The 25,693-nt window shown below is 43.2% G+C and overlaps 1 protein-coding gene across 2 annotated transcripts in view; it reads right to left on the bottom strand.

Moving 5' to 3' along the window:
• The window catches only part of LOC119416710 (ATP-dependent RNA helicase DDX19B), a 36,863-nt gene extending 11,423 nt beyond the window's left edge, over positions 1-25,440 (bottom strand). The window contains exons 1-8 of one of the 2 annotated variants that reach the window (XM_037683892.1): positions 25,378-25,440; positions 25,195-25,282; positions 24,974-25,142; positions 24,800-24,892; positions 12,765-12,867; positions 12,576-12,690; positions 12,318-12,495; positions 12,009-12,246 (exon numbers count right to left, since the gene is read on the bottom strand). In XM_037683892.1, the coding sequence (XP_037539820.1) occupies positions 12,009-12,246; positions 12,318-12,495; positions 12,576-12,690; positions 12,765-12,867; positions 24,800-24,892; positions 24,974-25,142; positions 25,195-25,282; positions 25,378-25,440 (1,047 nt within the window). Of the gene's footprint in view, positions 1-12,008; positions 12,247-12,317; positions 12,496-12,575; positions 12,691-12,764; positions 12,868-24,799; positions 24,893-24,973; positions 25,143-25,194; positions 25,283-25,377 lie in introns of those variants that run through there. The other variant, XM_037683893.1, reaches the window with a different exon arrangement.
• Between the last annotated feature and the right edge of the window lie 253 nt (positions 25,441-25,693).

Raw genomic sequence — 25,693 nt, 5'->3', positions numbered from 1 at the left:
TCAGCCCTCTGTGAATAGTAAACAGCCATCAGTGTGCTAATGATCCAGGGCTGATGGTCCTTCTTGAGCATGTGATCAGCTGGTTTTGGTTGTCAGCAACAAAACTGGTTGATCCACTCTGAGAAGGTGCTATTTAAGAGACTGAGCTGAATACAGCAGCTCAGACTGAGGAAGTCTCTCGGATGAGAGACGAAACGTTTCTACATTTTCTTGTTGTTTTGCTTTGTTTTGTTTTTTTGAATGTCCAGAGGACCAGATTTAACTTTTTTAGATGTTAGGAACGATGTCGTCAGCTCACACAGTGGTCCTGCTGGGTTTACTACACATGCGACGCCTCCAGAGATGGTTTGCTCGTCTGCTCGTGGATCCGGTAAAGCAAAAGAGACGGATGATCACTGTTCCTCCCTCCGTGAGAACAGACCTCCGACAATGGGAAAACCCCTTGATTCTGTCGGAGGGAGTCCCCGTCAGTAGACCTACGTCAGCAGACCTACGTCACACGTGTCAGTCTTCACAGACGCTGTAGGGGCACTGTGGCCTCCTCAAACAACAGCTCATATAAACGTTCTGGAATGTAACATGGTTCTGAATGTGATTCAACACTTTGCTCCTGTGCTACAGAATCAACATGTTTTGATTCACACAAACAACAAGGTTACTGCTGCTTACATAAACCGGCAGGGGTGTGTACACTCAGCCGAAATGTTACACATTGCAAGAAAACTAGTGTGTTGGGCACAACAAAATCTGCTCTCCATCAGAGCAGTGTACATCCCCGGTGTTCTGAACAAAGGGGCATATGTGATGTCCAGGGACGGTCCGTGTCACGGGGACTAGACCCTCCACCCCGATCTGATGGCCCAGACGTGGCAGAAATTTGGCAAAGCGGCTATGGACCTGTTTGCGACACGAGAAAACGCTCAGTGTCAACTATGGTTTTCACCGAACCCGCGAGACGAACCACCGCTGGGGGTAGACTCGATTGTTCACAGCCCATGGCCCAAAACGCTTCTATACGCATTCTCCCCACCTCCTCTGATATTACAGTTTCTGAACCGAGGTCAGGAGGAGGGATTGACAGCTTTCCTGGTGGCTCCCGAGCGCGTGAACGCACCATGGTTCCCGGTTCTACGACGCCTGTTATCGGGGCGCCCGTGGAAACTGCCGTGGAGGGAGGACGCTCTCCTCCAGGCGGGAAGAGCGATCAGGAGTTACCCAAAAAAAGGCCAGCACCTGTGGGTCTGGCCGCTGAGCGGATCCGCTTAGAGAGGATGGGTCTCCCGCAAGATGTAGTGCACACAATCCAGGATTCAGGTGCTGCATCCCCCACAGCGCTGTACACATCAAAGTGGACAGCTTGTCAGCGCTGGTGTACAGAGAAAGGTGTAGATGCCATTTCATGTCCACTAGGCGGCGTGCTGTCCTTTTTGTAGTAGCTGATGGACAGAAATTTGGTGTTTAGCACGATTAAAAACGTACGCTGCAGCCATCTCTTCCTGTCAAGAAGGTTTCGGGGACAGAATAGCTTTTAATCATCCGCTGATGAAGCGTTTTTAAAAGGTGTACAGCAGGTGTGCCCAACCAGTCGCCCGCGAGCTGGTTCCCAGTCGCCCGCGAAGCGAAGCCTTGACTTGTATTCTCACAGACATAGTCTCGCGAGTTTTGGGTGCGGTGACACAGTGCTCTCACGAGACTTTAGTCTCAGTAGTGGAGTAATGTCGGTGCGCAGAAAACATGGATGGAAAACTAGCGAACAAGCAAACGAAAACTTATTATTTTCACACAGAGTGGGAGGAGGAGTATTTTTTTGTTTATTCTAATTCGAAGTCCATTTGCCTTATCTGTAATTCGAGCGTTGCCTTACCCAAAAAGTGTAACTTGGAGCGGCATTTCAAGACGATGCACAAACGGTTTGAGACAGATTTCCCTCTTAAAAGTTCTTTACGGACTCAGAAAGTGCGGGAGCTAAAAAACAAGCTTGCAGCCCAGCAATCAGTCTTCACTCGCCCCAGCACAAAAGGTAAAGCTGCTACGATAGCTTTACTGTGTTAGCCGCATCCTGGCTCAACATAAGAAGTCTTTCAGCGATGGACAAGTTATGAAAGAAGCATTTATTGAGGCTGCAGATGCGCTTTTTCATGATTTTAAAAATAAAAGTGAGATCGTAGCTGCTATTAAAGACGTGCAGTTGTCCAGACAAACAGTGACACGGCGATGTGAGGGAATGGCTGTGGATGTGGAGGAGCAGCTAAAAAAGGACGTGGAACAATGTGAGTGTTTCTCTCTTCAGTTTGATGAGTCGACAGACATGGTGGATGTAGCCCAGCTGTGTGTTTTTATCAGAATGGCCTTTGCAGACATGAGTGCAAAAGAGGAGCTGCTCACCATCTTGCCTTTGAAGGGACATATAAGAGGAGAAGATATTTTTAATGTGTTTATGGAGTTTGTTAATAAAAGCAACTTGCCCCTCTTTAAACTAATTTCTATAACAACTGATGGCGCTCCAGCAATGACTGGTCACACCAGTGGATTTGTTGCACTCTGCAAGCAGAATGATGCTTTCCCAGACATTTTGCACTATCACTGCATCATCCACCAACAGGCCCTGTGTGGGAAGATTTTAAACATGAAGGAAGTGATGGATGTTGCCATGAAAACTGTGTGCTCTATAAGGGCCAGGAGTCTGCAGAGGAGGTTGTTCCGGGCTCACTTGGAGGAGGCAGGAGCAGACCACACAGACCTGCTGCTGCACATAAGACGTCAGGTGGCTAAGCAGAGGTAAATTTCTGGACAGATTCAGTGAGCTGTTGCCTGAGATCAGGGATTTTCTGAAGCTGTCAGATCATGGTGAACATTCAAAACTAGAGGACACCCAGTGGCTTTTGGATTTAGCCTTCCTCACAGATCTCACCAGCCTGCTCAATGAACTGAATTTGGAGCTTCAGGGAAAGGACAAAAACATAATCCACATGATCAGTTCTGTGAGCACCTTCAAAAGCAGGCTGCAACTGCTCACAAGTCGGCTGTAACGCAGGGACCTGCGAAACTTCCCACACATGGAGGCAGAGCTACAGCGCCAAGGGAAAGAAGTCCCACAACTGGATAGTGCACACTATTCTAAGCAGGTTCAGAGCATCTCAGCAGAATTTGAGAGACGATTTACTGACTTTTCCTCCATCGAGCCTGTTACCAGCTACATGTGTTATCCTTTTGGAAATGTTGATGTGGATGACATTGTGTCCAAATTGGTGTCCGTGTTTCAGCTGGACAGCTCTGGTGTTGAAAATGAGGTGTTGAGTCTGCAAAATGACATTGGGATCAAATCCAGATCATCACCTGGCGTGGATGGAGAGTTCTGGAGTCTGCTGTCAGAAGAAAAGTATCCTAACATCCGAAGATGTGCTTTGAACTTAACAGCACTTTTTGGATCTACCTACCTGTGTGAGTCTGCTTTTTCACACATGAAAATCATCAAGTCCAAAAACAGATCCACAATGAATGATGATCATCTGGAGACCTGCCTGCGCCTCGCAACCACCTCATACTGCCCATCTTATGAGACCCTGGCCTCCTCCTCTCAGTGTCAGAAGTCCCACTAAGGTAGAGACACATTTATTTTATACAGCTTGCATAAAAAGTTGTCTCCTATAGACACATCACGTTCTGTTTTATTTACTTTAAAGAAGTGAGGAGTAGGGATTGATGAAAAATTATGTTTGTTGATAATGAGACTGGACGAGTAGCTCTCGGCAAATTGCCGACTTCAAAAGTAGCTCTTGGTTCAAAAAAGGTTGGGCACCCCTGGTGTACAGAGATGCAGGCCTGTTTCACGCCCACTTGTTCCACAGTGGGATTTAACGCTGGTCCTGCGAGCCCTGATCAAAGCTCCATTTGAGCCACTGAATCAGGTTCCAATTAAATTCTTGTCTCTTAAAAAAGCCCTGCTGCTGGCTTTAACATCCGCTAAGAGGGTGAGTGACTTATCTGCCCTCTCTGTCGCTCCATCATGTCTTAGAATTTAGGCTGATGGTAGCTAAGCTGATCTAAGACCGAATCCAGCCTTTATGCCTAAAAACATCACAAGCTCTTTTAAATCAAGGGTGATATTGTTGGAGGGGTTTTCCCCTCCTCCCCACAAATCAGAAGAAGAAGCATCTTTCCATCTTCTCTGTTCTGTGCAGGCGTTGACGTGTTACATAGCGCGCACAGCTGCAATGCGTCAAACTCAACATTTGTTTGTGCATTATAGAGATGCATCTGCAGGTTATCCACCCAGCGCCTGTCACACTGGCTGTGTGAGGCCATTTCTGAAGCCTACAGAGCATCGGATTTAGAGCCTCCTGTCAACCTCAGGGCGCACTCGACCAGAGGTATCGCATCTTCGACTGCTTTGCATAATGGTATGACAATGCCGGATATTTGCACTGCGGCTGCGTGGTCAACACCCTGCTCATTTATTTGCTTCTATTTACGTGATGCGACGGCTCGCTCCATGACACATTCTGTCCTTAGTGTTTTAACAGAATGAATATTGTTGTTTCATGGAACCCCGTTTAAACTCACATCTGACTGCATGCATTACAGTGTGAGATGTTGTTATCAGTCACAAGTTGTGACTGTTATTTTGGTTCTATCATCACTAATCAGTTCATGACTATTGTTACCAATCAGTTAATTTGATTAATAATCAGTTCACTTGTTATTATTAATCTGTTCATATTAATCAGCCGTGAATCTGTTGGTTCATGGTCCTTTTCAGCATCTTCCTTTCCCCGTTGAAAGGTTTCCAGGGCGTTCATGCACTCAGAATGCATAACTACACAGCATGCATCTGTGCATGGTACGCATAATTACGCAACGCGTAATTACGCACATGGAGAGCTGAGTGACAAGACGTTTTTTTGGGCAAGCTGCCGCTTCGTACAGTGTTCGAATGGACCCAGTGAGGCGAGGACCACATCTGCTTCGCCCTTGACCCACTAAGCGACAGCTCTTAAAGGGCGAAGCCTATACGAAATAGAACATTAGTTACATACTGTAACCCCAGATTCTATGAGTATAGGCATAGCCCTTTAAGCGTCGGGCCTCACTGGCTCCTAAATGGCTGAAGAAAAAGCTATTTGGGAGCCGATTACCCGCTCTTAACGTAATTTATATGGACCGGGTGGGGCCCACACAACAGGTGGGTGTGGACTAAACTTTTCAGTGCGATGCTTTGCATGATGGGATAAAACCCACCAAGCGACAGCTCTTAAAGGGCTACGCCTATACTCATAGAATCTGGGTTACAGTACGTAACCAACGTTTTTTAAGATCCACTGTGGGATGGACCTTTACAAGAGATCCTTCCTGTCTACAGCCATCAGTATCTATAACATCTCTTAATGAAATGAGGATGACGAGTTACAACAACAAATAATTTCCCTTTGGGATTAATAAAGTATTTTTGAATTGAATAGAATTGAATTGAATTTAATCTGCACACAAACATTTTCAATCAGGGCTCAAAATGTTTAACTGTCAAAGAAATGTGCAAGGAAATAAACTAACATCACTCTACAGGCACATTTTGAGAAAGGGCAGTTTACAAAGACACAGTCAGGCCGTGTGAGACTGAAGGAGGTTCCAACCATTTGTGTTCATCGCTCGGAACCAAATGAGAAGTCCACCAGAACTTCCACTGCATGTTGATCCACTGACCAGTGATCACACATGTTGTTCTAACTTTGGTAAGAATGGTGTTAAATAATACACGTCATATTTTTCTTGAACATTAATCTTCATGCTAAAAATGCCATTGTAATTTCAGAGATTGAGGAAGAAACTGAAATGAGGCAAGTGAGATGAGGGAAAAATGAAAATGTATCCTCAGAGGACAGGGATATGCCAGGAACTGATGATCCAAGATCAACAGGGCCAGGAGGATGGATCAACAGGCAATGCAATCAGGGAACAGAGATGAAAGACCTGAGGGAACAATTAGAACACAAAAAAAAAAATTACATGAGCAGGATAGAAGAACTTCAGACAAGAAAATTAGCGCAGTCCTGCGAAGAAAAATGTTTATGGAAAATAAATTCTGCTGTATTTTACAAAAGATCAGATGAAGGCAACTGGCATAAAGAATAACTTCTCAGCTCCATCTCAATGTACCTTTGACAGTTTAATAAGTTGTTTTGATACTGTTCTACAGTTTATTGATGCTGATATATTATTGGTAATAATTCTTATTTCTTGTTCTGTCTAGAAAAAGAGTCATCTCAACTTGACCCATGATAACCATATGCTAAACTAATAATATAAAACAAATGTAAATTAACAGTCCTGCATTAAATACCAACTTTGTGAAGGTTATGGTGTTAACGTCATTTTATTTCAACATCTTGATTAAGCTATTATTGTTTTGGGAAGACAGAAAATGAGATTTTGTTACCTTTGTGATACTTTGAATGCAACATTCAGCAGTTCACTGAAGTCATTCTTCTGTGGTTTACCTGGAAAACATAAAGAATTTACTCATCTCCACAATCAGGTTTTTCTTTAATGATAATATCACTTATGCTGCAGTCTTTGACAAAGGATCTATAACTTGAACTAAATTAACCATGTCAATCTCGCAGAAAAAGGGTAAATATTTTCTAGTTGAAAGTTCAGTAACTGGAATTACCATAAAAATAAAAAATCAACTTTCAAAATTTAAGCTGTAATGGATATTTTAAAACGGTGAATTAGACAGAAATAGACCTGTTTAAACCCGTCATGATGGCAAAGCTAGCTGCAGTTAAAATACAACTAGCAATTTAACATGTTTAATAAACTAAAACTGGCGACATGAAGTATTAATGTTGATCAATTGTGGTACAGAACAGTCAGCTAACGCTTCACAGTGGCAAAAAAGTGTTGTATTTTCATCAACTTACCGGAGAAAACACGGAGAATGAACTATGTTCAATGCTGGAACCACTGCTGTTTGGAACTATTTACCGCTGCATGACCCACGTGACTTCGGCATTCCATTCTTTCTATGGGAGTGTTGCAACTCTCTCTTTATAGGGCTCTGTGCAGGACTATCCAAGTACAAAGGGAGGAAATGTGGAGCTTTAAGCAGTGCTAAGAATTGTTGCAGTTGGGAGTTATTCAAATTAATACAGATGGTTATGAAATAAATTACAAAATAAATTCATGCATCAACAAATATCTAAAAAAAGTTTTCAGGTCCTCTGGACATTCAAAAAAAAAGAAAATTAGAAACGTTTCGTCTTTCATCCGAAAGACTTCTTCATTCTGAGGTGCTGTATTCTGCTCAATCTTATAAATAGCACATTCTTGTAGTGGATCAACCAGTTTGCTGCTAACAGGCATAACCAGCTGCTCACATGATCAAGGAGGACCATCAGCTTAGCAATGGATTGTTAGCACCCTGATGGCTGTTTGCTATTCACAGGGGGCTGAGTGATACAAGCAATAACAGCATTGTAAGAGGGAGACAGTTGAACACAGAAGCCTCCACCCCTGTTTAATGATGGGACAGTTTATTTTCGCATAGATGGCCTCCTTTACTCCTCTCTCAAACCATCGTTCCTCTCTATCGAGGATGTGAACATCTTCATTCCTGAACGAGTGATCTCTGGCCTGGAGATGAGTGTAGACCACAGAGTCCTGATGACTCCCAACTTGTGCTCCAGAGGGTGATGGGAGTCAAACTGCATCACCCTTTGGAGCACAAGAAAGGAGTCATCAGGACTTTGTACCACAGAGCAGACAGCGTCCCAACTAACTCAGGAGCCAGGCAGAAGGAGAAATCCCACACAAGACAGGCTCTAGAGCAATGTAGATATCCTAACTGGGCCTTCTTGAATGCAGAGAAGAAACCCAAACAGAACTCCAGCCAGCCATTAGGTGAAAAGGAGGAACCCATACCCAGACCAGTGGTCATTCTGTATGTTGCAGGAGTATCAGAGAAACTGAGACGTTTATTTTCTAAACACAACGTCCCAGTGGCTTTTAAACCTCAAAATACATTACGGCAAAGGCTGGTTTATCCCAAAGATCCAGTCCCCTGGCACAAACAGAGTAATATTGTGTATGCTGTTCAGTGTCAGGAGGGTGATCAGTCATACATCGGGGAAACTAAACAGCCACTGGCCAAAAGGATGGCCCGGCACAGAACAGCAACATCATCAGGCTAGGACTCTGAGGTCTACACTCATCTCCAGGCCAGAGGTCACTCTTTCAGGGATGAAGATGTTCACATCCTTGATAGAGGAATGATTGTTTTTGAGAGATGAGTAAAGGAGACCATCTTTGTGAAAATAAACTGTCCATCATTAAACAGGGGTGGAGGCCTCCGTGTTCAACAGTCCCCCTCTTACAATGCCGTTATTGCTAGTATCACTCAGCCCCCTGTGAATAGTAAACAGCCATCAGGGTGCTAATGATCCATTGTTAAGTTGACGGTCATCCTTGATCATGTGAACAGCTAGTTTTGGCTGTCAGCAGCAAACTGGTTGATCCATTACAAGAATGTGCTATTTATAAGACTGAGATGAAAATAGCACCTCAGACTGAAAAAGTCTTTCGGATGGAAGATGAAACGTTTCTACTTTTTTTCAGTTTTGTTTTTTGAATGTCCAGAGGACCAGACTTAACTTTTTTTAGATTTTTCTACCTGGATTATTGAGCATGCATCTTGGCATCAACAAATAGTTGCATGAGATCAGCTTGGAGTAATGTGTATCACTGAGATAATCTCACATGGGCCAAAAAAAAAGACTACCTTTATTCAGTTAAGGTTTAATAAAGAATTGATAATTTAAAATGGATTACATAGACCAGATGTCATCAAATTATACAGAGCAACGGTGATTAAACAGCCTTGGTGAACTCTGAAAAATATATACTACAAAATATGGATAAAATATAACATATTATCTTAAAATATATCTATTATTATTTATTAGATATTAAATAATTTATTTTAATAGTTTTATGATTTTCTTTATTTTCTTATTTTTAGTGTTTGAAACACCATTGTCTCGCTTTCCCGAGTGAGGTAGGCACAGGACATGTGCCAAGTCCTCACCACAGCCTTTTCCCTCTAAGGGGGGGGGGGGGAACTAATCCTGAGACTCAGGTATTACTTGCAGCTGATTTTCCAGGACAGTCTAGTTCAAGGCTGTGTTGAGATGATTCACCCAGACTGTTAACTACCTCCGATCCTTGCACCACACCCAAAGTCTCACCTTGTACCTCGCCCGACCTAGCAGCAGGAGTGGGGACGTTTAGCAGACGAGGAAGCGCAAGTTAACGGTAGCTCATCTCCTGATTTAGCGTTACAATTGTTAATCGATCTGGCTTTGTTTAGAGTCTAGGCACAAGACTCTCAGATGTTGTTTTATAATCAAAAGCTAATAAAACCGTTTAAAACCTCCCGTGCTTCTGTTGTTTCTCTGAACCAAGTTTCCACTTCCATGAACAAAGGGGTGTTGAAATAAGAATCCAGAATTTTACGTTTTGCTTTGCTTTAATCAATAATTTTTGCAGGGGAACAGCGGTTTGCACAATAACGATTACATTGGATTACAGAGAGATTACATGAGGAATAATATTCACTCCTTAGTCCCTTTCCAGTTGTTAACCTTTCCTGGGCAAGGTAGATTTCCGTCCCTGTGGATGGGCTTGAGGCTGGCTCTTGGACTCCTCTCTGCTCGACCTCGGATGTCTTTTAGTCCGGCCGGCCACGCCCTGTCTCACTCAGGAGCACCAGTATCCGTACAGTTTACCTACTCTCTCTACCTGACCCCATACGTTATTTCTCAATGCAATGACAATCTCGCTACAACTTTGAGCAATCAGATTTATAATATAATTAATCTTTCTATTTGTCAATACATGCCCTGCTGTTTTAATTTGGAATAAGGTTTTATTTAGGACTAATTTTGTGAAACGTCTTCTTACCATCTTTGATTTGACAAGAAGCAAATTTTCCCATCCTCTCGTGGATGTGGGCCATTTCTGGTCTTTTCCAGCGGGTCTGATTTTGAAGAAAAGGATTCAGGAATAATCCGGGCTGAAGGTAGATAAATAGCTCAAAACGAAGCGTATTCTAATGGATTTCACCCTTATTCTTCTTCAGCTAAGACCATCCAAAACTTATCCTATTAGTCCACAATCGTCCGTGGTCCAAACAGGTCCTGTTCGTTACCTCCTCACACGAATAGTGGTCCCCAACAACCCAGTTTTCACAGAAACATCTGTTTATATAGCCTGAGATTTTGACTGACATCTCCAGACCGATCATGCCATCGGGCAAACCCAACCTCTTCTGGGTTGGATTTAGGTCCGAATTTACAGGCTTCTATGAGGTTTTGCCAGTCACTCCTCATGCATATTAAAATCTGGGTGTACTTTGTTCAATTTTGCTTAGTCATTCTTGAGTTGTATCTTTCTGATTTGCTCAGAGCTGTTTCCAAGGCTTGCCATTGTGAAATACTTCTGCTTGTGTAACTTTTTCCACTCACACCTTCCTTCTAGAACATTCGTGAAAACACGGGGTCATTCCTTCACTTTTCAACATCATGAACATACTTAACCAGAATGCATTTTAAAATCACAAAGTTTACATTTCAAAATCACAAAGATTATAGTATCACTTGATTATCTACTTGTTTATTGATTATTATAAACACATCTTTCTCATTCACCTGAGAACTGGTAATTTTTATTAAAAAGAGAAGATATCGTTTGCTCTGCTGTTCTCTTCTCTGCGCGTGTGTTCGATCGGGACTGCAAGTGTGTATATCCGTGTAGTTGTATAAGTGTGTGTTGTATTCGTGAGTGTATATGCAGTGTGGGCTTCCAGCATCTGCTTTTGATCAGCTACTCCGGCCTCCTGCCTGCGTCTTAGGGAACAGACTGTTTTCCACCAAATGGCCTTCATTGACACCATTTTCAAATATTTTGCATAAGTGTGTCATCTTGTTATTTTCTGTTGTAAAAGCTCAGCTCTATTGTAAATGAGGTCACTACGTCAACCTACTCCTGAGTTTAAGGGTGCATTCACACTAGCCCTGTTTAGTCCGCTTTAATCGAACTCTAGCTCGTTTTCCTAGAAAGTCCGGTTTGTTTAGGGAGGTGTGAACGCGCCATCGAACTCTGTCATGGAACAAAAAGGCGAACTCTGGCCCAGGCTAAAACCTAGGTCTCGGTCCGGTAGAAGAGAACTCCAACGCGGTTCCAGTACAGTGTGAATGTAAACAGACCGACCCGCTCCGCAGGACAAACAAACACGCATTTCTCTTACCTTATATGGAGCTGTCAGCTTACCTTGTGTGAAAAACAATATTCTCCATGGTCTTCTGCTCACGCTAAGTCCATTTTTGAAAAATGACAAAATACAACTCCTAAAACTGCTAAAACTTGATGCCACTTCGTTTTTATTTTTATTTACAGAAGAAGAAGTGTCTTCAGAGGTTTTTGTATTGTTTCTTTCAGTAGTTCTTGGTGCAGCACCCCCACAGGCGAGCAGGGGAACAGGTTGGTTCAACAGGTTGACTCGACTGCACAGTGCAGTGTGAATGCAAACGCACCAGCTCAAATTTAAACAAAATGTCATAAATATTGGTCCCGAACCGAACCGAGTCTACTGGAGTATCAGGTGTGAAAACAACCTAAAATAAATTACTTGGATGTCTTACATTCTTTATGCAGCTTTGATTTGAAATATACTGCTTTTTTTAGGTTTACCTGACACATTAGGTGTATTTGCGCAAAGTATCTGTATCGATATTGCCAATACTAGCCAGGATTTTACCCGGTATCAGTATTGGACCAGAAATCCTGGTATTGAACAACACTACCAGCGATCATGTGGAAACATGAGTTTTGTTTTATTGATAGTTACACAAACCTTTGTCAGCACTTGTTGAACTGGGTGCTTTGTCTCATGTATGGTGACAGATAACTGCCATTTAGTTAAATCTCAAGCAGAGTTGAAAGAGTTCACTCACATGGCAGAAGATCATGGCCTGTGCAACAGTCAGGCTCCCATACAGATCACAGAGTGCTGCAAACTTCTCCTCCTTATCTCTGCAGAGCACATAAAACTGTTTGATGGTGTCCAGCGTCTCCTCCTCCCGTTTCAGCCTGATGACATTGGGGTCGGGAATAACCAGCTCTGCAAACTTCCACACAGAGTCCTCGAATGTTGCAGAGAGAAGCAACATCTGGCACTCTTTGCCCAGCTGCCTATGGTAGATCAATGACACCAATGTTACAACACCAGTCATCACAATTGGATTTTTCTGAAAGAAACCCACCGATGGATCCGAATGCTCTGGTCCCGATGGCCCTGAGTGGCAATCATCACATCTGCTTCGTCCAACACAAACATAGTAATCCTCTTGGGGTCAATGAGCCTGTACTTGGTGCACCAGTCGAGGACGGTGCCCGGCGTTCCAATGACGATCTGTTCCTGCAAATTAACGCCTCGTTCCACTGAACATACAGAAACAAGAAGCACAAACTACTGCACCTGACGGCTAAAAACACAGCTCTTTCAGTCTAACTCCCCTTACTTCTGTTTCCTCGAACTGCATATGCCAATTTCACATCAGGAAGAAACTTCCCCATTTGCTCAATCACTTGACCAATCTGCAGCGCAAGCTCATATGTTGGAGCGATACAAAGACACTAAAAAACAGATTTTCAGAGTCTGAATTTGGGACATCTGAAGACAGAAGAAACTCTGAAGTTATTCTGCTTACCTGAGTCCATTTATTGGCAGTGTTGACATGGCTGAGCATTGCCAGAGAGAAGGCAGCTGTTTTACCTGTGCCAGACTGTGACTGGGCGATCAGATTCTGAGGTCTAAAAGTGAGAGACATTAGAATTTTACTTTAATATCAGAAGCTTTTTTTTTAAACTGCCCCAGTGAAGATAAACAAATCAAGTCAGATCAGACTGATGAGCTGAGAGCTAGTCAGAGCTCAGCCTAAAACCAAAATAGATTTCTGATATGCTAAAACAGCTCTAAACGCCACAAATTCAAAGACCTGGCAGGAATATTATTTTATATATGCAAAAATGCAAAACTGTAATGTGAAATTTTAATGTAATGATTTAAACAAGATCATTTGCATGACAGTTGCAAGAGGCAGCTGAGGAGTACCAGAGGGCCAAGCGGTCCACAGCCTTGGCTGTTGCTGAGGTAAAAGCTCAGATGTGGGAGGAGTTCAGAGAGGCCTTGGATAAAGACGGTCAGCTCCAAAGAGATTCTGGCAAACCATCAGGCGGCTGAGGAGGGGAAAGCAACTCTTTACCAACACTATGTTCAGTGAAGGTGGGGTGCTGTTGACCTCAACCAGTTGTGTTGTCAGGAGGTGGAAGGAATGCTTCTCAGACCTTCTCAATCCCACTGTCACGTCTTCCATGTAGGAAGTGGCGTCAGGGAACTTAGGGATTGGTCTGTCCATAACCATAGCTGAGGTTGCTGAGGTAGTTAAAAAGCTCTGCGATGGCAGGGCTTCAGGGGTGGATGAGATTCACCTTGATTTCCTTAAGGCCCTGGATGTTGTGGGGCTGTCTTGGTTGACACACCTTTGCAACATCACGTGGACATCTGGGGCAGTACCACTGGATTGGCAGACTGGGTTGGTGGTTCCCCTCTTCAAAAAGGGGGACCTGAGGGTGTGCTCCAATTACAGGGGCATCACTCTCCTTAGCCTCCCTGGTAAGGTCTATTCAGGGGTACTGGAAAAGCGAGTCCAATCGTTGGTCCAACCTCAGACCCAGGAGGAACAATGTGGGTTCCATCCTGGCTGTGGAACACTGAATCAGCTCTTTACCCTCACTAGGGTCCTCAAGGGGCCATGGGAGTTTGCTCATCCTGTCTACATTTGTTTTGTGGACTTAGAGACGGTGTTTGACCGTGTTCCTCAAAGTACATTGTGGGGGGGTGCTCCTTGAGTATGGGATTGGGGGCCTGTTGTTATGAGCAGTTCGATCTTTATACAAGCGGTGCGAGAGTTTGGTTTGCATTGCCGGTAGTAAGTCGGGCCTCTTCAGGGTGGGAGTTGAACTTCACCAGGGCTGCCTGTTGTCATCGATTCTGTTTAAGGTTGCACTGACTACAATTTTCTGGCCGATCACCAATTTCTAAAAAGTCTGACCTGCCGATTCCAATTTTGGCCAATACCAATTTTGTTTTATAAGCGGCACTGTCAAGTGTTATAAGGTCACAATGCACCTTCAATTTTCCAATATTATTTTGTTGAAAAACATACCCTTGAACAATATCCTAGAAACAATACAAACTTGTTTTCCCTGGCCATGAGGTAGTGTTCTGAAATATAAATGAAGTTTAGACAATTGTTGTTAAAAAAAAAAAAGGTAAAATCAGTTTCTCAAGCATCAGCTGATTTACGATTTCCCAAAATTAAGGAAATCGGGGCCTATTTATCGGTGCACCCCTAATTCTGTTCATAACTTTTATGGACAGAATTTCTCAGTGCATCCAGGGGGTGGAGGGGGTCTGGTTTGGTGGCCTCAGGATTCCTTCTCTGCTCATTGCAGATGATGTGGTCCTGTTGGCGTCATTGTGCCGTGACCTCCAGCTCTCACTGGAGCGGTTCGAAGCCGAGTGTGAAGTGGCTGGGATGAGGATCATCCATCCATTATCTTTTACCGGCTTCTTCCATTTTGGGTCACGGGGGGTCACCGGTGCCCATGTCCAGCAATCACTCTGCAAGGGGCGGGGTACACCCTGGAAGAGTCGCAAGTCCATCCCAGAGCCACATAGAGACAAATAAGACAACCATTCACTCTCTCACTATCAACCTAACATGCATGTTTTTGGTCTGTGGGAGGAAACCGGAGTACCCGGAAAAACCCCATGCATGCACGGAGAGAACATGAAAACTCCACCCAGACAAGGCCCCCAGACCGAGATTTGAATTAGGGACCTGCTCGCTAAGAGGCAGCAGCTCCAAATCTGAGGCCATGGTCCTAAGTCGGAAAAGGGCGGATTGCTCTCTTTGTGTCAAGGGTGAGGTTTTGCCTCAAGTGAAGGAGTTCAAGTATCTCGGGTTTTGTTCACCATTGAGAGAAGAATGGAGCGCAAGATTGACAGGTGGATTGGTGCAGCGTCTGCAGTATTGCAGACTCGGCACATTGTAGTGAGAGGGAACTGAGCTGTAAGGCAAAGCTCTCTGTTTACAGGTCAGTCTACGTTCCTACCCTCACCTATGGCCACGAGCTCTGGGTAGTGACCGAAAGAAAGAGATTGCGGATACAGGCGGTTAAAATGAGTTTCTTCCGCAGAGTAGCTGGACTCTCCCTTAGAGATATGGTGAGAAATTTCGTCATCCGGGAGAGACTTGGGAGTAAAACTGCCGCTCCTCCACATCGAGGGGAGCCAGTTGAGGAGGTTCAAGCATCTGGTAAGGATGCTTCTTGGGCGCTTCCCTTGGGAGGTGCTTTGGACATGTCTGACTGGGAGGAGACCCCGGAACACAGTGGAGAAACTACATCTCTCAGTTGGCCTGGGAACACTTAAGAGTCCTCCCAGAAGAGCTGGCTGTAGAAAGAGATGTCTGGGCCTCACTGCTCAATCTGCTACCCCCTCCAAAAACAACCTCCACATCAATGAGAAGAAGTCGAAAGAGATGACTGTGGATTTCAGAAGGAGAAAGCACACCTAGCCCGCCTCTGAACATAGAAGCGGGCGGCTGTAGCTGAGTGGTTAAAGCAGTCATCCTCCAATATGAGAGTTGGGGGTTCGATTCCACCAGCAGTCACATGCCGAAGTGTCCCTGGGCAAAACACTGAACCCCTAAATGCCTCCGATGTGTGTCCCATCGGTGTATGAATGTGATAAAGCACTGATTATTCTTTGTACAGCTATAGTAGAGTGCTGTATGAATGGGTAAATGAGGACACAGATTGTAGTGTAAAGCGCTTTGAGTATCTTGATCAGATAGAAAAGTGCTATATAAATAAAGTCCATTTACCATTATAGAAGGATCTGCAGTGGAAGTGGCCTCCAGTTACAAGTACTTGGGTGTGCATCTTAAATGACAAGCTCAGCTGGGACAACAATACCAATCTGATCAAGAAAGCTCATCAGCGACAACAACAATACCAATCTGATCAAGAAAGCTCATCAGCGACTCCATTTCTTCAGACAACTGAGGCGAGCGGGACTAGGAAGCTCAGTTCTCACCTCCTTCTACAGGGGTGCAGTGGAGAGCATCCTGTGCTTCAGCATTAACATGTGGCATGGAGGCTACACAGCTGCGGAAAGAAAAGCTATGCAGTGTGGTGATGGCTGCACAGAAGACTGTTGGAGTCAGCCTCCCCACCATTACAGACATCTACACCGCTAGATGTAGGAAGAGGGCCACTTGCATCATGAAGGACCCCACTCACCCAGCACACACACTTTTTGCCCCGCTCCCCTCAGGCAGGAGTTTGCATAACGTTAAGCGGGGCGGACTGGGGAAATAATCCAGGCCAGGAATTTGATACCATCCCAGGCCACTAGCGCCCGATTAACGCAAACCACCAAGACTGAGTTAAGTTGAGCGCACTTTGAATGCATGCCGTCTGCACACGTCATCAAGGCCGGATTAACCATACGGGCAACTGGGCAACTGCCCAAGGACCCACGATCTCCAAGAAGCCCAGAGCAGTGAGGGCAAAAGCAAAATATCTGGTCCTCTCCTGGAGCCCTGCGCTGCAGAGACGGCTGCGCTGCCGCTCTATTTAGGTCGCCCCGCCTCCTCCCAGCGTCGGCTACTACAGCTCGTTTTTAATTTTTTTTTACCGAGTTGGATCCTCCACAGCGCGACCTGTCAATCAATCCAGTAGGCGTGTCAGCAACTGACCAATCGACGACCTCAATTTGCCCCGAAGGTAAACGCCCCTTACCTGCTGACAAGCCCGTCAGGTTTTTTTTTTCTAGAATTTTATTAACAACACAAAACAGAACAATGCAACAATATACAAATACAAACTCGCGAAGGATGTCATAACTACATTTCACAAAATAATGAAAGAGAGAAAAAAAAATATTTAATAAATAAAAAACAGCGGAGCGTGACACATGAAAAACTTGTTGTTTTAATTAAAACAATAAGTTGTATCTGTTGTGAGATGATTCTATCAGTTTTTTAATTTACTTAATGATGAATAGTATAACTTCAAATCATTCATAAAACAGGAAGGAGGGCTTATTATCATTATCTCTCCTCTTACTATAATGAATGTGGTACTTTGCTATAAGTACAGCTATATTTATGGCATCAGAGAAAGCTGAGCTTAAGTTATCCACATAAAGTAAAATGGCATCAGCATCAAAAGGAATGTTAAGTTTGAGATTAATCCAGTTTCTGATGTTTGACCAAAGATTTTGAATTGACATGAAAAAATAAAAAAAATTGCTCGAGGGATTCATCTTCTGATTTACAAAAGGCACACAAATCAAACTCAAATTTAAATCTTCTTTCAAGAAACATGGGTACAGGATATACCTTATTTATTATTTTAAAATGATCCTCCTTCACTTTAGGAGATTGAGGCAATTTGACAAATTTAGAATGAGCAGAAGTCATGGTTTTATGATTTATATTGGGGAGGTTTCTTGAAGGAATCTTTGGTAAATCCTTTGTTGTATACATTCATTGATAATCTTAATGCACTTGAAGTCAACTAAGTTACAGTTATTTAATTTTAATGTGGGCATCAAATCGTCACCTTTGAATATATAATATTTTTAATTCATTGAATCAGCTGTTGGTCAGACTACTTCTTGTTGTGCCATTAGCTCTATAAAATAGTTATTGAATCAAGTGTTTACTTGTGTAGGTAAAACTAGATGTTTAACAACCGTTAAAATACACCAGAATGCAGGAAATGGCATGTACTTTATTCAAAATTTTCTGGGAGACGACCCCCAGACCCTTTTCAAATGCTTCTAACACCAGTGGCCAACACGTTGCTAAACAAGTACACATGGTGTCGTATGGTGTTCAAAGTGCGTTCAACTTAACTCAGTCTTTATGATTTGTGTCAACAAGAGGACATAGCATTTATAGTTCTATGTGCATTTGGAGTTTTATACATATCAAAATACACTTGAAAGTTAGAATTTTAAATATATTTACTGTATATTATGGTAATTTATTCTGTATTTTGACAGATTATGGTGATTCTGGGGTCGTGATGATGGGGCTCTTAAAGATTGTTGCCCAGAGTACAGCGTAGTGTTAATCTGGCCCTGCACGTCATCAATTGAATACCTACAATATAAATGTTTCTGCTGTGGTGCAATAATCCATCCTCAAATCCCATAAACTGAAATTATGTTGCCCTGCATTTTGCTATGCATAAGCTCTTTTAAACTCACTAGGAATATGACAATCAATCAGTTTCATATAGCAATTGAGAGGTACACAGGTGGTGCACTACAGACGTGCCGGTTTATTTTTAATCACATTAAACAAATTTTTAATTTAAACAAAATTTTACTCACTTTTGTAAAAAAACAAACAAACAAACAAACAAAAAAACTTCATAAGAACCACAAAAAAGGTTAAATCATTTCAGTTTCTTTAAGGGAGAAACGGTTTGTCTTCCATCCAGAAGATTTCATCAGTCTGTGGCCTCCAACCAGATCTGTCCCTTTTTTTAAATAAGAACCAGTTTTCACCACTACTAGTACACAAGCAGGTGATCACTATACTCTCAGCAATTCCATCAATAATATCCTCTTTGTCCATTTCCATCAGGACCTCTTTCTCTGTTGCCATCAAAAGAAATGCTTCAAGATTATCTTGACTGACAGAGGTTCTTAGGCGGTTCTTCACCTACTTCAGGGTGGAGAAGGTCCTCTTACAGGCAACCTGAGTGATGGATAGTGTGAGGAGGAACTTGTAGCCCAAACCAACGACATGATATGCATCGTGAGCAGATTGTATTGTGAAAGGAGTATATAACAGCATACTGGGCAGTTTTAACACATGGAACAACTTTTGCTCAACAGCTCTACACTTTCATCAGTGTCCTTCATGCATGTGTCTGTTTCATCGCTAGAAGCAGTGGTCCTGAATGTAGTTATCCAATGGTGACTGTTTTAATCTGTGCAAAGATGATCAGTTCAGCCTGCAATCTATCAACACTGGCACGTCCATCAGTTTCCAGCAGGCATTTGCTGAGCTTTCTCATGGCAGTGTCTGGAAGGCCTTTCTCCCTGATATCTGGGAAACGTCCTGATGATGTTGCTCTTTGGCCCAGCAGAGGAGAGCAACATCCCTGGCTCTCGCTTGAGGTGGCTGCTTTTGTCTTTAATCCCCCGTTTTTCCTTCCTCCTGCTCTGCTCTCTGTGTCTGAAGTGTCTGGTTCCCATCTCCCGAACGTAAATTAAGAAGATTATGGATCTGGTATCCTGGGCGTTCAACTCTATTGATAAGATTTTCTCAACAAAGCGACAAGGTCCTGGAGAGCCAGCATGGCCAGCTGAGATGCACGCTGTGGGGTACATCATGGACCGGTGGGGAATGTGGCAACTAATGTGCCTCTCAGTAGGGGTGGGCGATATGGCTCAAATATAATATCGTGATTCTGACGATAACGATAAATTTCGTGATACAGTATAACAAAACAAAACAAAAAAAAAAAACAGAAATCATAGTTATTTGACAAAATTAACTTAACATGTTGCTTTGCAGTATTATATAAAATTAAAAAAAACAAGGGGTAATTTTACTGAAATTTCTTTATTTAGTAAAGTATTCAGTCTCCAAGTATAAAAATAAAAAAGATCCTTCTGTTATTTAGATTGAAAAAGTCTGCACAAAATATAGATCAATAAATCCACCACAAAAACTAAAGTGCAGGTGAAGTTTCCCAAAATAACTAAATAAAATAAAATGAAGCCCAAGATCTGTTGAGCAAAAAGCCTCCAGTATACTGCCACGTACGTGTACTGTACGCAGAGGGTTCAGACTTCATACTCCAGCGTACACCCCGAGCAGCTGCAGAGCAGCTTCACAGACAAGGGGCGTTTACCTTCGGGACAAATTGAGGTCGCCGATTGGTCATTTGCTGACACGCCTACTGGATTGATTGACAGGTCGGGAAAACAGGAGAAAAAAAAAGCGAGCACTGGCAGCCTCACGCAGCGGTGTTCTGTGTTTATATGTTGTTAATAAAAATATCTAAAAAATTAAAAAAAAACAGAGAGCGCTGGCTCTACAGCACACACATCAGACCAGCCCACCAGGAAATCTCCAGACCCTCCCGCAGCCATGCTAGACCTGAGTTTAATTCGCTCGTGACAAATTCCTTCATTTCTCACCATTTCAGTCATTGCATCAACGGAGGAGGAAGAGATCACTTGCCTCTTGGCAAAAAAACAAAAGAAAAGGCCAGATCAGAGATGAAGAAGGAGAATTTAATACATTGGTGTCGCATACAAAACAGTCTGGGCAGTTTATTGTGCGACACCGCATATGCGGTCGTAAAAATTTGAGCTTTGCTTAGAGTGGGGGAAGGGAGAGACAGTTGAGTTGTCTGTACCTGGAGTTTAGAGCTGGATGGAGAGACAGCTGAGCCACACGTTGTTTGTTTTTAGCTAGCTACTATTGCGCGCAACTAATTAGCGTTATGCCAGTACCGACAGGTGGAGGGGGGGGTGCAGTTCGGTGTGGTCATTCGGTGCGCTCGGTTCTGTTAAAGGGGCGGGGCGCCCTGACGTATTACGTCATGAAATTAGCATATCATGATATCATGTTTTTTGCCCGGGCAAGCTTTTTTTTTTACCAGTATTATCATGAACAATATGCTATGGCCCAGCCATACCTCTCAGTTCTGTCTCAGGAGGATGTTGAAGACGTTTACATATTTGGATTTATGATAGCAGGGACACTGCTTTTTGGCATCAGTGGGGCTATGTTTTATCATCTATTGAAGGAGACATCGGCAGCAATTTCGGCCATGGCAAAGCTTTCGAGTCAGTGTGAAGGTCTGGTCCATGCTGTAGGAACTCTAAATCAACTGGTTTACGAGCTAAACCGTAAGGTGGAAGCGATTTATGAGAATCGTAGGCCACCTGCGGCTTCTGGGACTCGTCAGCGTGGTGGGTTCGACCTTGAGGAAAACTCATAGCATGGATCAGTGGAATGGAATCCCAAAATTAGGCTATTTTGGAACCAGAACGCCCATATGGACTCAAGGCTAAAAAAAAAGTAATCAGTCTGCCTGAAGAAAATCAACAATCAAAGCTGATCTGAATTTGACTCCCAACGGCCTCAGAGACGGACCGACGATCAAATTTCTCCTGGGACACGGGTAACCAAGGACAAAAGCTTCATCTATCTCGCCCGCGCGAGATAGATAGGTAAAAAAAAAATTCAAATTCTTGAACTTTTTTTTTCAGATCCTATTCATGGTTAACAAATAGGATCTGAAAAAAGTTTAATATGGTTAAATTATAAATTTTGCAATATCCTTTGTAAAAATTTACTGTAAAACATTTGTTCTATTAAGTCAATTTATGTCCAGTTATGTCCTTCAAAGTGGAACTAAATTCATTAAGCTGTGCTGACAGGTTATGCCAGAGTTTTCACTTTTCATCACAAGTTACCTGCTCCCATACGAACAAACATTAATTTACTGCACTTTGCTGCATCAGCGGCCAGTGCCTTTCTCTTTTTTCATCCTCTCTCTCTTTCTGCCCCATCTTTCCTATTCTTTGGCTGTCTCTCTCGCTCCATTCTGACCCAGAGATGCGTGCACTGCGCGCAACCGTATAAATGTCAGGAGTGAGAGTCCAAAGTCAGCTTCACTCAGCTCTGTGACAGACACAGCCTTAGAGAGGGAAGGGAGGTCAGGGGAGCTTCAGTGACACCTGAGTGAGCCGGCACAAGAGTGGCTTGTTTATTTAAAATAATAAAGTGCGACCTGAACCGAGCCTTTAGTCTAGTCCCACGGTGGGCACTGACCGGGGCAGGCCAAACGGAAATGTCACGGCGCTCCTGATGGCCAATCCGCCCCGGTCATTAAGTGTAGGACTAGTAGACTGAGGAACAGCTACTAGCCTGAAGCTGTTACACTCATGAATCCCTAACAAAGACAATCATCAGTGTTTCCATTATATATGCGCCCCGTCAACAGAACCAACCTACCGAACTAAATTGCGCGCACCTCCCCCACCCACTCGTCAGCACTGACACATTGCCAATTTAGTGGCACACAATACTGGCAAGCAAGTTAAAAAATTAAAAGTAGCATTCAACCTGCCTCGTCCTTCACTCTCATGATGAACCCCCCATACGCCCCCTGCTCGAAAACTGCTGTCGGTACAAACAGCACACAGCTCAGCTGTGTCTGCAAACCCCCCCACCAACGCGCTTGTACAAACAGCGCGCAGCTCAGACGTGTGTCTCCAACCTTGCGCCCAGTCGACAGAAAAAAAAATCATGGACGAGATGAGCGCCCCACCATGACAAATTATCTAGGGAAAACACATCACTGTAAGGAAAACAAAGAAAAATCACTGTAATGCCACTTTAATTGGTGATATGTGACTTATATGTGCTGCTGATTAGCCATGCTGCTGATTTCTTGCCTTTAAGCTGCTGAATTCATACCCATCTTCTCACAACAGACTCGTGTTTAGGCTGCCGTTTAACACACCGCATTTTTTATTTTTATTTATTTTTCTTCTTTTGTCTGCTCTCTTCTTCAGGGGTCACCACAGCAAACTAAGTCGCACTAAAACTTGGCGATTGGTTTTTTTTTTACGCTAAATGCCCTTTCTGATGCAACCACTATCACCAATCTACCACAGCCCTCTGTGTGGAGCAAAGAGCTGCTGTCTAGGATGCCCGGGGGAGCAGCTATGGGGGTTAAGGACCTTGCTCAAGTGCCCAGAGTGGGGCAAATGAGGGTGGAGGCAAGTGTGGGTGCTTCATGCGTCCCATCCACATTTCAATGTTGTTGGTACTGAGAGTTGAACTGGCAATCTTCTGATCACATGCCCACCTTCTCTAACCTCTGCACCACCACGCCCGCATTTAATATTGCGCCGCTCAAGGTGGCAGCATGTTGGAGCAGCTCTGTTACTTTCATTCTGAGATTTTGCTTTTGGAAACTTTAATTCCTATTTTGCTGGATGTAAATCATATTTTGGATGATTGTTTCCTCTGGTGTCAGATGCTGTGCAGCTGGAAGGATTTTTACTGAAACTTTTTTAGTTTTGGACATTTGTTATGATGCGTAACCATGGCAACAAGGCTGTTTTCTACAACCAACAGCAGCTGATTAACATCTCAAAAGCTCAAATAACATCTCAGCTACAGCCCCAAATCTCAAATGAGTTGAAAGGATGTTCTGTGGACGCATTCCCATCTACCTGCCAGCTGTACTCTCCGCTGGGAACCTGGAACTGGCGGGAGACACGGCTCATGACAGCAGGACAGGATCGTCCCTCAGCACCTACAGTTGGCTGTCCGCAGCAACGAGGAGCTCAGCAGACTGCTGGGAGGAGTGGCCATCGCTCTGGGAGGAGTTTTGCCCAGCATTCAGGTGGTCCTACAGACCGGTGGAACCGAGGGGCCGGCGGAGTCTGGGTGGACGGATCGGGCGGCATCTGCAGCCAGTTTCTTAGGATCCACTGTGGGATGGACCTTTACAAGAGATTATTCCTGCCTACAGCCATCAGTATCTATAACATCTCTTAATGAAATGAGAATAACGAGTTAGAACAACAAATAATTTCCCTTTGGGATTAATAAAGTATTTTTGAATTGAATTGAATAGAATTGAATTGAATATACCGTATTATATTACATTATTATTGTAGCGTATAATTTAGATCCTTGTATACTATTTTTTATACTTTATATTTTTGCTATTGTTGGATTAACTGGGACTTTGTGTACACAAATTCGTTCCACCTAACGTACCACATTTCATTCACCCACACTTGTGTGTGGATAAATGAAAACCACTTAGGCACACACTCTCTCGCTGCCCCCCCGCCCCACCAATGCACACACTTTTTAAAAAAAAGCAACTAGCTTGTTGTTATCAGTACATTTATGTGAAGTGGTTTACTCAGAGAATTTACATTTTAATTTACATTTCAGGAAATTTGCGTTAAAAAAAGACTGAGTTCTCATAAAATGTTCAACATATTTACATTATTTATGTCAAAAATGCAGAAATTATTTGCCCATATTGCAAAACTTGACTGCTACAAGTACCCTTTCCTTCTGTCAATAAAATCTAAAAATGGCTCAAGTTCATGTCACGTCTGGTCAACGTTACATGGAGCCATTTGAGAGAAGTTGGGGCCAGATTGCCAACCCCTATGCAAAGCCATATGACCGACTTCCTGCAAAAGGAGGATTTCACAAGACAGTTTGCTGAAGTTCTTACCAAAAGTATCCTTAAAGCAGGCCAAATATTCAGGCTTTGTGATTTATAAATACATAAACAATAAGGTCTTAATTTAATACATTTGTCTGGCTGGAATATGCACTTTAAACCTATATTTAGTCCTTAATTATTTGCATGACTTTGTTTTCATTTCATTTAGTGTTATATGATAAATGCCAGTTGACTATTCAAAATAAAACTAACTAAAATGAAATAGCTGACTTTGTTGTACTTAGAATATAAGATTAATCGTAGCAGATATGTTTAGCTGCCTAATGTAAAGTAAACATTTCTGCTAAGCAGCTGATGCACTTTCATTTGATGACCTGAACAAAGAAAGTTGTGTTTCTTATGAACTCACGGCTGTGCCAGCATCATGGGCAAAGCATTCTCCTGGATTCTGGATGGTCTGTTGAAACCCATGTCGTAAACACCTTTCAACAATTCAGGCTTCCTAACATGCAGGGCAGGAAGATTACAGAAGTTATAGTTCAGACAAATGAGCGCAAACCCATGGATCACCTTCAGCACTCACAGTCTGAGCTCCTCAAAGGTCCTCACGGAGTACAAAGGGGAGGTGGGGTCCGCCTGCTGGACCTCCACCTGGTTTCTGTTCCTCACCAGAGACCGGCGGATCAGCTTGTTCAGCAGGGACTGCTCCGCCAGGTCCACCCGGTCCACCTCTGCTCCACAGCCTTCATTTTTAGCCATGGCTGCAGGTGGACACCACAAGTCAGGACATCAATTTGGACAGGTGGGATTTGATAATTACTAAATTACCATTTGCGTCTTCTTTAATCTTAGGTAGACCGCGTACTGGACAAGGCTTCTTCGAAAAGTCAAACTGTCCAGAGAAAGCTCAACTGTTAATATTAAGTTAGCGCATTAAGCTAACCCGCTAACTGACGCAGGAGCTAACAGTTCACCATTAAAACTCACCTGAGAGGGTGGAGATGTGGCCTCGTGAACATCCACTGCTAAAGCCCAAGAATCTTTGAACATTTTTAAACATTAACCGATTAAATCTTTGAAGAGAGCGAGAAAAAAAAAAAAAACGGCAACAGTTTGTCAACTTTAGACGTGCCGCTCTAAAATAAGCGCAAAACTTGCAGCTCCTGCTGCCTTCAGAGGAATCGGAAATATTCCTGCTTGAACGTCCGAGTGAAAAAAAATACAATCAGTAGATAATTAATTTTGTGGTAATGTTTTTTTTTTTATTTATTTGTGTGATTTGACCATCAAAAATCAGTTTATA

This window comes from Nematolebias whitei, chromosome 11, assembly GCF_014905685.2.
Source record: "Nematolebias whitei isolate Nwh7 chromosome 11, NemWhi1, whole genome shotgun sequence".
NCBI classification, from domain to species: Eukaryota; Metazoa; Chordata; class Actinopteri; order Cyprinodontiformes; family Rivulidae; genus Nematolebias; species Nematolebias whitei.
The sequence above is the reverse complement of the archived record's forward strand: the minus strand, read 5'-3'. Positions and strand labels throughout refer to the sequence as shown.